This window comes from Neofelis nebulosa, chromosome 15 (assembly GCF_028018385.1).
Source record: "Neofelis nebulosa isolate mNeoNeb1 chromosome 15, mNeoNeb1.pri, whole genome shotgun sequence".
NCBI classification, from domain to species: Eukaryota; Metazoa; Chordata; class Mammalia; order Carnivora; family Felidae; genus Neofelis; species Neofelis nebulosa.
Window position 1 is genome coordinate 24,418,107 of NC_080796.1, and position 17,382 is coordinate 24,435,488.

The 17,382-nt window shown below is 36.7% G+C and overlaps 1 protein-coding gene across 9 annotated transcripts in view; it reads right to left on the minus strand.

The window, feature by feature from the left end:
• COP1 (COP1 E3 ubiquitin ligase) overlaps positions 1–17,382 on the minus strand; it is a 259,333-nt gene that overhangs the window by 178,824 nt on the left and 63,127 nt on the right. For 6 of the 9 annotated variants that reach the window (XR_009254573.1, XR_009254574.1, XM_058702415.1 and 3 more), the window contains exons 7-8: positions 3,247–3,306; positions 1,758–1,834 (exon numbers count right to left, since the gene is read on the minus strand). The exons of 1 other annotated variant lie outside the window; for it this stretch is intronic. Coding sequence is in view for 6 of the 8 variants with exons in the window: in XM_058702415.1 (XP_058558398.1) it covers positions 1,758–1,834; positions 3,247–3,306 (137 nt within the window). In the remaining 2 variants the exon portion in view is untranslated. The remainder of the gene's footprint in view (positions 1–1,757; positions 1,835–3,246; positions 3,307–17,382) is intronic. 2 more of the 9 variants (XM_058702418.1, XM_058702417.1) reach the window with 1 other exon arrangement.

Below are 17,382 nucleotides of genomic sequence, written 5' to 3' on the forward strand. Positions count from 1 at the left end.
TAACTTTCTACCACAATTCCAATGGCAGGGTCGATACAGTCTCTCCTCCATCCTCCACATGGGTACCCCAGTAAAAATTTTAAAATCTAAATCAGTTCCTGCTCAAAACTCTCTCATGACTTTCTATCATATTTACACCTCATTCATGTGTCAGCTTAAATACTGCCTCCCCGGAGAAGCCAGACTATACAAACTGACATAGAATCCTGTTGCCACCCCATAATGTGCCTAGTTTTTCTTCCTAAGGTACTACTTATATGCTTTGTACTATTACTACATCATGTATTTGCTTGTTTGGTATCTCTCCCAATCTCACACAGACACCTACCGAAAGGTAAACTCCAATAAAGGGCAGGGAGTCTGTCAACCATACTCCCAACAGCTAGAACAGTGCCCAGCGTATTGGAGGCATTCAATAAAGAGAGCCCATTAAATGAATGTAATACTATTTTGTCACATGTCAATAAAACCCATCTGTAAGAAACTGAATAATAAAGACATGGACACAATAAAAAGAAATGCTACTATTAAACAAGAGAGGACAATGGGAATTGTCAATTTATTAGTGAAGATTTTGTGAGATGACAATTTTTGCTTACCTGCATACACTCACGTAATATTCCACTGACAAAGATCCCATATATTTCAGAAAGTGAACATTAAACTTAATGATAACAATATCCCACAGAATGAGTCATTCCCAAGTGTTTTAAAGAAAATAAAATATAAAGGAAAAAAAGTTGAATAACACAGCTAAAGTGACTCCAGAATCAACTTGAACTCACAAGGATTCTCCACAAATGGTTAATGAGGAAAATATCAAATATCCCAGGAACCTTCATTCATTAGAACATTCCTTGTGCCCCTTTCCCCTGCCTATCATACCAAATCAGATATAGAGTTTTCCTGAACTGACAGAGGTTTTGAAGGGTAGTGTAATTTCTCATACTGGCACTGAACAGCCTGATAACCCACGTGTTATCCTGTAACTATCTGTCTGAAAAGCTTCCACTGGACCATTATCCTAAGTGGACTGGCAAGTTAAAAACATGTAAAATTGCTCTTGCTTTGAACAATTCAAGCAAAAAAGTTCAAGTTCAAATTTCAGGTAGTACATATTTCATCCACTAGAACTTTAGAGCTAGAAGGAACCAGTGACATTTACTATATTTCACAAATACGGTCAGTCACTACTGCTACTCTATAACCTAGGGAAACCATCACAAGCAAAACCAATACAATCCCTGGTCTCATACAGCATATAGAAGAAAAGACAAATTAACAATGCAGTGTTATGAAGAAAATACCAGGGAGATCTAAATAACAGATTTAATGCCCTCATTTTCAATCTGGGGAAAGTGATGTGCCCAAGAAAATTCAACAGGTCAGGGGAAAAGCCCAAGGTTTTACTTTATAACTTTTTCCCTAATATTACCTACCATTTCAATTATAGATTTTTAAGGTCATCTGATTTTAATTTACAAGATGTTTAAAGCTACTATTATTTCAAGAAATTCACCAAACTTTTAATCCAACAGTGAATTCATAATATTACTTTATTCTACTAACTATTCATGGCATGAAAATTCAAAGCATTAAAGAAACAGATGGGCCATCTGAATCTCACTTCTACATCGTGACCAAAAGTAATTTCTCAGGGGTTTTGTACATTACACAGAAAAGGCTTCCAAGGACTACTACCATATGTGCATTTTGCAACATAAATCCTAAGTAATTACAAGTTTGAAGCTTTGTACCTGTGTGATGGAGAAGGAGCTTCAAATTGAGGCACTGTGCTATCCTCACTGACAGGAGAGTACAAGCCGCTCATTTCCTGAAAGCACAATTATCTGAGTTATAGGAGACACTCCAAACAGAAGAAGTGTAAATCAAAATGAGATATATCATATTCCTTTCCAATCCCAGGTTTTATTAGTCCATTTTGTCTCAACATCCAAATTTCTCAAAGCTTCCTCTCCTCAGAGTACAAAAGTAAGAATATTTAAAAAGTTAAGAGATAGCCTTTCTATGGTACACATTCTTAAAGAACTAGAAAGTCTTTAATAAATATTGTTCATGCCGAATTAAGTCACCAAATGTAGAAATGGTCAAATGTAAATATTTCAGATGAGATGTACAGTATACGATGTGAACAGTGAACAACCTAATCATTAATCCAAGTGAGAATCTACTGATTAATATTAAGGTACACATGACAGTATGGTAACTGGATCATTAGGTTCAGCTCTCTGAAGTAGAGAAAAATAGGATGTGCCTACTTTAAAAATATCCCTGCAAATATTAAGAAAAGTAACTGTCCTCTTGACTCAAATATTAGCTTTTTGAAATAATGACTTAAATTGTAACTCATTAACTCAGAGGAAGAAGACTCCTAATTAACTATTATTGCATAAGTTATGTACCTCTAACTCATACCAACAACCAGGCCTTTTATTATGTGCTCTTTTGATTAATGGAAAAGCAGCAAATTTCAAAATGCCACTAAAGATACATAATCTGACAGAACTACTTCTGTATAATCCAAACTCAGTTCAACCATGCAGCCAAGCAAGGGACATAAATATAGGAGTAACAAGTTAGGAATGTCACGTGGGATACCGAATTTCCACAAAATATTAAACTCAAGATCATTTCACATGTTCTACATATCAGCAAAAGAAAATTACAACACATGTGAACAATTTAAAACATACACTAAATGTAAATGTAGCTGCAGAAAATAACGTCACATAATAGCCTATGACCCTCCAAAAGGTCCTCCGATGGATTTCCATAAGTAAACTGTATTATACTATAAATGCCTAACTATTGTCCCTGTGTTCTCCTAACTCTTTGTAAATTAACCTTAGCACGGTAGACACATAAAGAATTATTTACTTAATAAAAGAAGAAAATTGTGACATCATTTTAATAATAACCGAGGGTTTTGTGGGAGTTAATTTAAGTTACTATGATAGCATACCAAGAAAATTATTGTTTTTCAATCTACCCAAGAATAATTATGGCAATAAAACAGTGAAAACAAATTTAGAACACATTTTATCATAAAGTGTTCAGAATGCTTCTTCTATAAAAATGCACTCTGAATTAAAACTAAAGTAACATCTGTTACTTTCGATACAATGAAAACAAATCCCATAAATTCAAGGCAGTAATTTAAAGGAAAAGGGACAATTTCATGAAACTGAAAATTGCTAGAGATGTGAGAAATTCTTGATCTCTTACTTCCACTCTTTTAATATCCTCTTCCAAAACACTCAGCTCCTTCTGGATCTGTTCCAGTTGCTGCAGACAAAAGAGAGAGGGGGAAAAAAAGCCTAAACCAAACCACACTGGCATCACCATGATCATAAAATAACTTCACATTTGGAAAATAATTCCTAGAAAACTGAGCACTAATAGGGATTGCAGGGATGAAAAATTGCAGACAAAAAGAGCTGAAAGTTCCATGTTAAAAAGTAAATGTAGACACTTAATAATTAAGAAAACACAATTCTGTACTTCTTTAATGCAACACGGATTGACTTTATACAGACTTTATTAAGATACAAATGAACAAAAATGACAATGTGACTTAATAAAAATATAAAACATCCAAATACTTTCCAATTACCTCATTTGTTAGTAGTTAATGTCAACATGTCTGTTGTTAACCCCATTTTAAAAATAGAAATTAGTTTCACAGAGGTTAAATCCCACTACCCAAAAGCAATCACGAGTTAGCATCTTAACATTTCCTTCCCTCTTAAGCATGTTTTTTTAATTTTTAAAGTATTTTTTATCTTCTTTTTTAAGTTTATTTATTGGGGGGGGGGGGGGGGCAGAGACAGAGGGATAGAGAGAGAATCCCAAGCAGGCTCCACACTGTCGGTGCAGAGCCTGATGCAAGCCTGAACTCACAAACCATGAGATCATGATCTGAGCCAAACTTGGACTCTTAACCAACTGAGACACCTAGGTGTCCCTCAAGCATTTTTTTTAAAACATGTTTACAATATTTAATCTTTGATATCTTACCCACTGCATCATAACCTTTTCCCATGCCATTAAAATGCAAACATTTCAACTGCTAAATCACATTCAACAATATATTTAACCATTCTCATCTTACTAGAGATTTATGCTATTTGCCTGAGTGATTCTGGAACATGAGCCTGCATTTCAACTTTTATTAAAAGATTATTAGGGGGGCCTGGGTGGTTCATTGGGTTGAGCATCTGACTTTGGCTCAGGTCATGATCTCACAGTCTATGAGTCTGAGCCCCACATCGGGCTCACTGCTGCCAGCACAGAGCCCACTTCAGATCCCCTGTTCCCCTCTCTCTGCCCTTCCATTTCTTGCTCTCTCTCTCTCTCAAGTAAATAAATAAATAAATAAATACTTTTTTAAAAAAAGGAAAGATTTTTTTAAAAAAATATTATTAAAATGAAGTTAATCAAAAAACAAAATAGTTAGGAAGGCTTCATTATGTTAAACTGCTTTCCAGAAACACTACACAAATTTATATTTCTACCACCAGTATATATAAGCGACTATCATAATCTAAACCAAATAAACAGAACCAATTTTTAAAATGTAAAATAACAAAAATGAATACTACTTATCACAAGATGTGAAACAGGTTCTACTGCACATTAGGAAAATGAAAAGCACAGAAAAGCTAAATGACTTGTCCGAGATCACTCAGAACGTAAGTGGCAGAACTGGTGTTCAAATCACAGCAGCCCTCTTGCTCCAGAATTCATGCTGTTAAACCATTAAGCTATACTATTTCTTGAAAACAGTACCTCATTATTTAACCTTTTATTTCTTTAATGACTGGTAAGGGTAAGCAGACTTTCAAGGTTTTATTAACATTAGTACCTTCTCTTCTGTGGCAATACATACATAATGGGTAATATAATTGATAACTTACTGCTAATAAAAATGAGAAGAACAGGATTTAGAAAACTATAGCCCTTGCCCTCATGGAACTCAGTCCAGGGGAGAAATAAACAAGTAAGCCAACAGTTGAAATAGCGTAGGAAACATGATGATGATGGTATGCACACAGAATGTAAGAGAAGGTTGCTCCTAACATAGATGGAAAACTGGGGAACAGGGGAGAGGCAACTGGGTAAGTGAAATTAGATCTGAAATCAAATGAAAGGCTGAACCTTGAAGGACTAACAATTCTGCTAGGGAAAGCAGAGAGGAAAGAGAAAGATCTAAAAGCTATGATAAAGGAGAATAATAAATCTGAAGCTATGATAATGAATAAAATCACCCAATGTCAACCAGTTTGGTCAGCAGAGATGAGGAAAAAACGACATGGTAGGGAGAACAGCAATGTTTAAGAGATGGGCAAAGGACGATGGAGCAGCCCTGCACGAACTACCGTGAAATGCAAAGCGGCAGCCACACAACCCGAACACAAGACAGCATACTACCACAGAAACCATGGAGGAGTGGGGGGTGAGTGTAAAAAAATAATTAGCGTTTGTCAAAAGCTTTCAACTCTTCTATCCACCGTAATAAATTTTTCTCCACCCTAAAATTTTTCACTCAATACTCCCACCTTAACTGAAACCTTGCTCTCCCCCCAAAGACAAAGTCTATCTTGGAATTCTTTCAAATAAACGCTGATCAACTGATAAATACTCACACGCCCCATGCTTCACAGGGGACTTACCACTTCTACTGCATATCATGCCCATTTCCAATAATCAGTCTTCTACTCCAAACCACTCTGGTCTGGTTCAATCTAAGCAGCCAAATCACTCTAGGGATCTTAGCCTTCTATAAACAACCCAGTCACTTCCTGTCATCACTGACGCCTCTTGTCTTTTGCCTTTTGGTTCATGCATATTTTCAACTCCAGTGATCTTAAGCTCTGATTCGACAAAGCATCCCATGGTCATCAATTAACCTTTATCATTAATTACCCTGAAATGTTCCACTCTTCAAATCTTTATTTAAACAAATGCTAGGGGTCTTTAGTATGAGCGCTTTAAAAATTAAATTTAGGGTTACCTGAGTGGCTTAGTCAGTTAAGCGTCTGACTTCAGCTCAAGTCAGATCTCACGGTTCGTTACTATGACTCCCACATTGGGCTCTGTGCTGACAGCTCAGAGCCTGGATCCTGCTTCAGATTCTGTGTCTCCCCCTCTCTCTGTCCCTGCCCTTTTAGTACTCTCTCTCTCTTTCTCTCTCTCTGTCTCTCTCTCTCTCTCAAAAATAAATAAGCATTTTTTAAAAAGTTACATTTAGGGGCGCCTGGGTGGCTCAGTCAGTTAAGCGTCCGACTTCAGCTCAGGTCATGATCTCGCGGTCCGTGAGTTCGAGCCCCGCGTCGGGCTCTGTGCTGACCACTCAGAGCCTGGAGCCTGTTTTGGATTCTGTGTCTCCCTGTCTCTCTGACCCTCCCCCATTCATGCTCTGTCTCTCTCTGTCTCAAAAATAAATAAACGTTAAAAAAAACTTTTTTTTTTAAGTTACATTTAAAAGAAAGATGAGGGGCGCCTGGGTGGCTCAGTCACTTAAGTGTCTGACTTTGGCTCAGGTCATGATGTCACGGTTTGTGAGTTCGAGCCCCACATCAGGCTCTGTGCTGACAGCTCAGGAGTCCGGAGCCTGCTTCAGATTCTGTGTCTCCCTCTCTCTCTGCCCGTCCCTCACACTCTGTCTCTTTCTAAGTAAAATAAAGATTTTTATATATATGAAAAATGAAAGTAAACATCTACAATATCAACATCCAAAGACAGCCAACATCACTGGTAGGATACATAACATATAATAACTAAGATCAAATTAATAATTTTCATTCCACTTTTGAACTTGAAACACCAGAAAAAAATTCCAATATCTCCTGAAATCCCAAATTATTAAACTCAATAATTTATTATTATTAAACTCTGAAGATAATGTCCCATCCTTTTAGTATCCCAAAAAGCTCTGGCTGGATAACATTATTATATATGGATGATGCTATATATGAGGTGAACTACACAAAACTGCCAGTGTTCAACAATTTTTACTTCCAAAACCAGTAATTTCATATGGTTCAACTTAAAAAAACTATCACACTAGAATAAATATCCTGAGTATATATCATTTGTTCTCCCTGGAAAATGGGAGAATTTTTGTTTTAAGATTTCAATTATACTCTACTTTTTTTTGGAAGACAGAATAAGTTCACAGACAATCAAAAACCTGGGAATATAAAAATAAAAATATTATAAAATCTAAAAATAAAACTAAGGTACAAGTGCTGCCCTAATATATACATGTAGAACATAAAACAAAATGATGTAACCTACCTATGTGAAAAAGCCTGAAAAAGTATCAAGACAAAAAAAATTTTCAAGATTGGAGAAATGGAAATCACTTAGCACATATTAAATCTACGACATTTACATTTAATGATGAGATTCTGAAGGGGTTCAGTTAAGTTACTCGGGCACTACGATACTGTGATTTATAATAAGAAATTCATAATTGGTCTTATTCGGCTCCTGGACACAGCTCCTAAAATGCTTGATGGTAAGTGTCCTTCTGTGTGCTTAATGACATGACTGGTGGCTGGCGCTCCTGTAGAGCCTCCAGATGAGGGCTGGTTGCCAAGGGAACCAAGTATATAATTAGGTTGGGACTTTCAGCCCACTACACCATGCCCAGGTAAGGGAGAAGGACTGGAGATTGAGTTTAGTCACACCTTGCAATGAAGCCTCCAAAAAATCCGCTAACAGAAGGTGTTTGAAGGGCTTCTGGTTTGGTGAACACGTGGAGATGCTGAGAGGGGGTCACACCTGGAGAGTGTATGGAAGCTCTGGGCCCCTTCCCATCTACCTTGTTCTGCACATCTCTTGTATCTGGCTGCTCCTGAGTTGTATCCTTTTATAATGAAGTGGTAACCTAGCAAGTAACTGTTTTCCTTAGTTCTGCAAGTTATCAAACCCAAGGAGGAGGTCATAGGAACCTCCAATTTATAGTCAATCAGAAGAACAGGAGACAAGGTGAACTGCAATTTGCATCTGAAGTGGCATCTCAGTCTTGTGGGACTGAGCCATTAACGTGTGGGATCTGAGGCTAACTCCAGGTAGACAGTGACAGAATCGAATTGCACTGGAGGACACCCAGTTGGGTGTCCACAGAGAACTGAAGAACTGCTTATGTAAGAATCACTCACATATATGGTAGCCAGAAGTATGAGAGCAGAGTGATAAGGGAAGCAAGTATTTTCCCATCAGGCAACAATGCAAGACACTATAGTAATAGAAAAGAGAAGAAAGACACAGGACAACAATTCTAAGGAAATAGAAAAGAGAATTAATCTAAATTCACCCTTCAAACATGTTTTGTAACTGGGAGCAGCAGGATCTAGAATAAAAGTATAAATCAGAGTTGAAGAATGTTTTGGTGATATGGAGAAAGTCCACAAAGATAAACTACCATTACCTGGATGAAAACTGATCACAAATTGGGAATGATATCCAAAATCAACCCTGGATTGTATCATCATGAGTTTAGGGATTACTAAAAATAATAATAAATACATATGATGGAGAAATGCTTGAAGCTCAGTCTTAAACCTGTATTAAGGCACTTTCAACACAGCATGATGTACCAAAACCCAAAGAAAATTTAAAGAAACATTTAAATTTAATAAGTGAAGGTTAAAAAAAAAAAAAAAAGTGAAGTTTCAGAATCCCTTAAGACTAAAATGTAAAATAATTCAAAAATAAAGAGCCCCCTTTTACAGACATTTGCTTTGCGGCTTATAGATGTCATTTGTACTGAGTTACTGACCTACACATGATTTGATAAAAATATGCTAGTGTTAAACTTAATGTTTAAACTTTGTTTTTTAAAAGATAATATAATTAGAATAAATTGTAGCTGCCAAGACTATTTCAAACATCTGACATTTTCAAATCTGAAAAAAAGAATACTGGAACACTTTCAGGAAAAAGAAAATGGGTGAAAAACGAGAATAGCAAATTTTCATGTACTATATATAAAAACTATAATGAGATACCAGTGTATACCTATTAGAGCATCAAATCCAGAACAATGACAACATCAAATGCTGACAAGAATATATAGCAACAGGAGCTCTCATTTATTCCTGGTGGGAAAGAAGAATGGCACAACCACTTTGGAAGACAGTTCGGCAATTTCTTTAAAAAGTAAACATAATCTTAGCATGATTCAGTAATCATGCTCCTTGGTATCTACCCAAAGGAGTTGAAAACTTATGTCCACACAAAACCATATTTATAGCAGCTTCCTTCATAACTGCTAACACTTGGAAGGAACCAAGATGTCTTTCAATAGGCAAAGTGTAAACATTATCACATTCAGACAACAGAATGTTATTCAGCATGAAGAAATGGGCTTTCTGGGTTGTAAGGGTGGCTCAGTCGGTTAATCGTCCGACTTTGGCTCAGGTCATGATCTCACAGTTCATGAGTTCAAGCCCCACACTAAGCTCTGCACTGGTGGTGCAGGGCCTGCTTGGGATTCTCTCTCCCTTTCTCTCTCTACCCCTTCCCCATTTGTGCACTCTCTCTCTCTGAAAATAAATTTAAAAATAAACTTTAAAGAAGAAATGGGCTTTCAAACCATGAAAAGACATGGAGGAAATTTAAACACATATTACTAAGTAAAAAAAGCCAATGTGAAAGGCTACATAGTGTTTAATTCCAACTCAATGACATTCTGGAAAAGGCAAAACTAAGGAAACACTAAAAAATCAGCGATTGCCATGGCTTGGAAATAGGGAATGGGATGAACAGATGGAGCACAGAGGAATTTAAGGGCAATGAAAATACTCTGTATGATACTATAATGATGGATACATGTCATTACACATTTCTCCAAACCCACAGAACGTACATAACCAAGAGTGAACCCCAAAGTAAACAACAGACTTTGGGTGATTATAACATGTCAGGTTCATGAATTTTAACAAAGGTACCCTCTGGTGAGGGATATTAATGGGGGAAGCCTTTGCACATGTGAGGGCAGGGGGTATATGGAAAATCTCTGTACCTTCTCACTTTTGCTGTGAACCTAAAACTTCTGTAAAGAAACAAAGTCTTTAAAAATATATGGAAGACGTGGTTACACTTATTCTAAGAGTTATTACCAAAAACAAAGCAAATTTAGCCATACGAAGTACAAACTAAAGTTATACCACCACCCCATAAATATACACATACTTAATACATAAATCCTATAACAGCAGGCAGGCTTAATTATAAGCCTTCATTCAGCCCCCTGATTGTAATTTTTTTTTTTTAAGTTGAGAAGAAAGCATAGAACAAGCAAGACAAAAAAAAAAAAAAAAAAAGAGAGAGAGAGAGAGAGAGAGAGAGAAAGAAAGAAAGAAAGAAAGAAAGAAAGAAAGAAAGAAAGAAAGAAAGAAAGAAAGAAAAGGAAAGAGAAGAAAAAAGAAACTGGACCACAGGTGACATATGGAGATGGCTTACTTAAAAGCAAATGTACGGGTGCCTAAGTGGCTCAGTCAACTAAGCATGTGACTCTTGATTTCGGCTAAACTCATGATCTCAAGATCCTGAGCTCAAGCATTGCCCTCCTCCCCCCAGCACCCCACCTTGAGGCTCCAGGCCCAGCCTGGAGCCTAATTAAGATATTCTTCCTCTCTCTCTCTCTCTCTCTCTCTCTCTCTCTCTCTCAAAACAATTTAAAAATTAAAATGTTTTTAAAAAAACAAATGTAAATAGATATCAACACCAGTACTGTGTGATAAGTTACAAATATAAGGTAATATCTACAGCAACCCTTAAAAAATGTATACAAAGAAATGTACTCAAAACCATTATGAATAAATAAAAATAAAATTCTAAGAAGCATTCAGATAACCCTTAAGAAGAAAACATAAAAACAACAGGGGCACCTAGGTGGCTCAGTTGGTTAAGCGTCCAACTTCAGCTCAGGTCATGACCTCATGGTTCATGAGTTTGAACCCCGCATCAGGTTCTGTGCTGACAGCTCAGAGCCTGGAGCCTGCTTCTGATTCTGTGTCTCCCTCTCACTCTGCCCCTCCCCTGCTCACACTCTGTCTCTCTCTCAAAATTAAATAAACATTAAAAAAAATAAAAGAAAAACAACAATAACAAAAACCGAGGTGCCTGGGTGGCTAAGTCAGTTAAGCGTTAGACTCTTGATTTCAGCTCAGGTCTTGATCTCAAAGTTCGTGAGTTTGAGCCCCGCATCTGGCTTGCTACTGTCACTGCAGAACCCACTTCGGATCCTCTCCAGCCCCTCCTTAGCTCTCTCCCAAAAATAAACATTAAAAAATACATATATATATATATATATATATATATATATATATGTATGTATTTAAAAAATAATAATATAAAAAAATGAAATAACAAAAACCAACACACAAAGGAAACATAAAACAAAGAATAAAATGGTAGGCTTAAGCCGTAACATTTCCATTAAATGTAAATGGTCTAAATATACTAGGACTGATTCCGGAGGAGTGGATAAAAAAAAACTCTTGCTATCTTTAAGAAACTCACCTCAAATATAATTATTCAGTAATTCATGTAACAAGGAAACAAAGACTCAGTAAAGATGCAGAAATGTTTTGCTACACATTTAACAAATTTTACATTGCAGCATGCAATTGCAGAAAAAACAGTCTTTTTCAAAGACAAATCTTTCAAAATTTAACCAACAGGTGAGAGTGCAGATATCATATTTAATATCTGGAGGACATTAAACACCAACTATTTACTGATAAAACACCATCTATTTACTGATAAAAATAAATAGGAATAAAACACCAACTATTTACTGATAAGAATGTAATTAAAACAGCAATCAGTAACAAAAAGGCAACAAGAAAACTCCAATGTCCAAGTAATAATTTCACTTCTTTTTTTAATGTTTGTTTATTTCTTTTAAGAGAGAGAGAGAATCCCAAGCAGGCTCTGTGCTGTCAGCGCAAAATCTGACACGGGGCGTGATCTCACAAACCCTGAGTTCGTGATATGAGCAGAAATCAAGAGTAAGATGCTTAACCTACTGAGCTGCCCAGGAGCCCCCTAATAAATTTACTTCTAAATAACCCATAGGCCTAAGAAAAACTGTAATGAAAATTAGAAATTCTCTTGAACTAAGGAATAAATAAAATACCATACCGAAATCATCAGATGCAACCAAGGAAAAATTATGGCCTTAAATCCCTATATTAGAAAAAACAGTATGCATAATATGTACATCCAAGTTAAGAAATTAGAAAAGGGATAATAAAATAAAACCAAACAAAGTAGAACAGCAGAAATTATAAAGTGCATAAGTTAGTCAAATGGAAAGCAAAAATAAAAAGAGAACAGAAACAAAGCCAATAGTTGGTTCTTTTAGACAGACAGACTCATAAAACTGGCAAGAGTGAATCAAGAAAAAAAAAAGGGAAAGGGAAAGCAGCAGTAAGCAAAGTCAGGAATGAAAGTTATTACTAAACACTCTGGGAGGCGTTCAAAACTTAATATTAAGACCAACCTTACACCAATCCATTTGAAAATTTAGATGAAACAAACAACTAGAAAAAGCATAACATGTCATAGGTGATATTTAAAACAAAAACTGAACAATCGTAACTGTTGCATAACAGTTATTCTGTTATTCTGTAAGAGAATAAGCATAACTGCATAAGCACGTTGTGTTGCAGTAACTAATCAATAGTTTAAAACTTTCTGCAAACAACAAATCCCGAGAGTTTCTTCAGTAAAATCATTAAGCATTCAACAAAAATATCCTCCCTAGACTACACAAACTCTTCCAGAAAACAGAAGGAAGGTACATTCCCAAACTCATTTGATAAAATAACAAACTTTATAGCAAAGCTGGACAAGATCAGCATAAGAAAAAACTTATAGGACAATCGCACTAATGAAAATAGATGTAAAATCCTAAACAAAGTATCAGCAAACCAAACAATACAGAAGAGGATATACATCATGGCCGAGTTTGGTTTACACTAGGAATGCAAGTAGGGCAAACAACCATCCTGGGGGGGGGGGGGGGGGTGCCGGTTCCTAGAATGTAGAATGTTCAGTGATAAAACTAGAACATGCCTGGGCAAATCAGGATGGATGATCACCCTAGCTGCAAAGCTAATTGACCCTTTTATGTTAAACCAATTTAATTATTCACATTCATAGAATGAAAAAAGTATCATCTCAGATGCACAAAAATTTTGGAGAATACTCCATCCCCACTAATGATTAAAGGGAAAAAAAAAAAAAGTCCTCTTAGGAAACTGGGAATAGAAATTTACTTCCTTGAACAATAAAAAGTACCTACAAAAAAACCTACAGAAAACATCATACCTAATGGTGACACGTCGAAAGCTTTCACTTTGAGATCAGCACCAAGACTAGGATGCCCCGCTATCACCACTTCTATTCATCATTGTACCGGATGTCCTAGCCAGCAGAGTAAGACAAGAGAAATAAATAAAAGATATAAGGATCATAAAGAAAGAAACTAAACTGTTAATACTTGCAGATGACGATGTGTATACAGAAGACATAAAAGAATCTACAAATAAATTATTAGAATTAATAAGAATTTAACCAGGTTGCTGGATAAAAAAATTACCTATAAAAATCAACTATATTTTTATGCACCAGCAACAAACAGCAAGAAACTGAAATTGAAGACACAGACATTGTTTATAATAGTATAAAAAAAAAATTACTGAAGAGCTAATAAATCTAAAACAAAGGTGTGTAAGAATTCCGTAAAAAATATCCAAATTGTGAAGGACATTCTTAAGGACCTAATTATATACAGAGAAATCCTTCATTCATGGGTCAAAAGCCTCAATATTGTATATGGATATACTCTCCCAAATTGATCTACAGAGTCAAAGTAATCCCAGTTTAAAAAAAAAAAAAAATCACAGCAGGTTTACCATGTAAATGTACCAGCTGGTTTTAAAATTTATATAGAAAGGGGTGCCTGGGTGGCTCACTCAGTTGAGCGTCCGACTTTGGCTCAGGTCATGACCTCACGGTTCGTGGGTTCAAGCCCCGCGTCCAGCTCTGTGCTGCCAGCTCAGAGCCTGGAGCCTGCTTCAGATTCTGTGCCTGGAGACACAGCATCTGCCCCTCTCTCTGCCCCTCCCCCACTCACGCTCTGTCTCTCAAAAATAAAAAGTTAAAAAAATAAATAAAATAAAATTTATATAGAAATAACAAGAGCCATAGATAGCTGAGAATTTCCTAAAGAACAGTAATTAAAGTTCTAGTATTTACCACAACATAGTTCTGCAAAAAGATAGACAAATAGACCAGTGAAGCAGAAAAGAGAGCCTAGAAATGGACCCTCACATACATGGACACATTATGCATGACAAAGGTCGTGCTTGAGAGCAACAGGAAAAAGATGGACTTAATTAAGGATGCTTGGACAAATGGATATCCATATGAAAAGTTGCCTATCCTTCACATTATACATGATAATCAATTCCCAAGTAGATTATAATCTGAATGTCAAAAATAAATAAATAAAGCTTCAAGTACTTAATATGGCAAAATGTCCTCATGACTGCAGGTGGGAAATTCTGTATCTAACTCAAAAGGCAGGGAAGACCAATAACTCTAACTCTATTAAAAACAGGGGCACCTGGGAGGTTCAGTTGGTTAGGCACCTGATTCCTGGACTCTTGATTCTGGCTCAGGCCTCAATCTCATGGTTCCTGGGATCAAGCCCCAAGCGGGGCTCTATGTACTGAGAGCGTAGAGCCTACTTGGCATTCTCTCTCTCCCTCTCTCTTTCCCCTCCCCTGCTGGTGCTCGAGCTCTCTCTCTCAAATAATAAACTTAAAAAAAAAAAAAATAGAAACTTCTGTTAGTCAAATGACATCATTAAGGTAATGAAATAAGCAGCCCAATTAGATGGGAAAAAATATCTACTAAAGATAGAGAGTTCAAAGAATTTTTATCTAGAATATATAAACAACAAACCATTAACAAAATTAACTAAATAGAAAAGATGCAAAAAACTTTAAACAAGTACTTTACACATACACAAAAAACCCAATCAGCCAATAAAAAACATAGTTTAACTGGTGCTCAACCTCATTAGTCATTAGAACAATGCAAATTAAAACTACAAAGAGATAGCAATACATATTCCCCAGATTAGCTAAACTGAAAAAAGTCTATTGTGATACCAATAGACTTTTGGCAAGAATACAGTGCAGTAATAACACACATGAAACACCTGTAGGAAGAGTAACTAATACAACTACTTAAGAAAAGTTTGTTATCTACTAAGTTTGAAGATATATTTTGTCCTATGACTCATCAGCTCCACTCCTACATACATACCAAACAGATATACATGCATATATATGCCTGGGTACATACATAAGATAGTAGCATTGTCTGTGAATAGCCCAAAACCAAAAACAACTCCAAAGCCCATCAACCACAATGGTTGAATGCGGTATATTCAATTAATAAAATACTATGCAACAAAACTAATCTACTATAGCCATATACAATATGGACGAACCTTAAAATTGAGTCTCAGACAAGAACAGAAATAAACAATACATGCTGAAGTAAATCTTTTGAAGTTCAAAAAAAGAGAGACTCATAAATACTTAGGCATCAAAATAATAAAGAAAAACAGGGAGGTGATTAATTATCAGAATACTGACCCACTCAATGGACAAGGGAAAAAGCAACAATCTGGAAAGGTTAGGCAGGAACCTTGGGAGTCCCAGCAATAACCTGACTGCTTAATCAGGACAGTGGTTACATGGATGGTCATTCTATAAATCTTTAAACTGTAAATTTGTTTATGGATGTTTTTATTTCATATAAAAACAATATAAAATTAATTCACTGGAACTCCAAACAAAACCAAAAAGAAACCCAAGACTTACTTATCAAAACTGTCTACTCCTGAGACCAATATTACATATGTTAACTAACTTGAATCTGAATTAAAAAGAAAAAAAAAAAAGCTACGGCAACTGAGTGGCTCAGTTGGTTAAGCATCTGACTTGATTTCGGATCAGGTCATGATCTCAGAGTTCATGGGATCGAGCCCCACACTGGGTTCTGTGCTGACAGTGCAGAGCCTGCTTGGGATTCTCCCTCCCCCTCTCTCTCTCTGCCCTTCCCCAGCCTGTGCTTGCTCACTTGCTAGCTCGCTCTCTCAAAATAAATAAACATTAAAAAAAAAAAAAGAATGAAAAAAAAAAGTTGTCCTATTTCAGTAAATTAAACAGGTACCACAAATGTCCAGAAACACATTTTGAATTTTTTTAAAATATTTTTAATGTTTATTTTTGAGAGAGAGAGCAAGAGAGAGAGAGAGAAAGGCAAAGAGAGAGAGAAAGAGAGAGAGAGAGAGAGAGAGAGAGAGAAAGCAAGCCTGTGTGTGTGAGCAGGGGAGGAGCAGAGAGAAAAGGGTACAGAGGATCCACAGCAGACTCTGCCCTGACAGCAGGGAGTCCAATGCAGGGCTCAAACCCATGAACCATGAGATCATGACCTGAGCTGAAGTCAGATGCTTAACCGACTGAGCCACCCAGGTGCCCCCAAAAGTTAAAACTAAGTCAAATGAAATATAAGGCAATCATTTAAATGCTGGTACAAATTTGACTTTTACCTTAAACCCAGGGCCCTTTTGTTCCATCTGACCATGAAGAAAGAATAACATGTTCATTTAAATATATTTACTTATTGGGGCACCTGGGTGGCTCAGTTGTTCAGCATCCAACTTCTGACTTCAGCTCAGGTCATGATCTCACAGTTTGTGAGAGTGAGCCCCACCTCGGGTCTTTGCTGACAGAGCAGACCCTGCTTGGGATTCTCTCTCTCTCTCTCTCTCTCTCTCTCTCTCTCTCTGCCCCTCCCCCTCGCTCACATGCATTCACACTCCTCTCTCTCTAAAAATAAATAAAAAATTTAAATATTTATACTTATCAAATGCTGTGGTAGGCAGAATCTAAGCCTCCAAAGATTCCCACTTAGTATTCACACCCTTGTGTTAATTACCTCTCCTGCTGTGGGTTGGACCTAACGATTTGCTTCTAATGACCAGAAGATAGTACATGTGCTGGAATGTAACTTCCAAATTGGAGTGACTGCTGTCTTCAAAACGTTCTTTCCTTCTCACTTGCTCCCTCTGAGAGAAGCCAGCAGCCATGTAGTAAGCAACCAATGGAGAAGTCCATTTGCCATGGTATCGGTATCCCTTTCCAACAGCCAATGGGTGAGCCTGGAAGGATTCCTATCCCAGGCAAACTCTGAGGTAACTGCTACCCTGGCCAACATCTCGACAGTAGCTTGCTAGAAACCCTGAGCCAAGGCACTCAG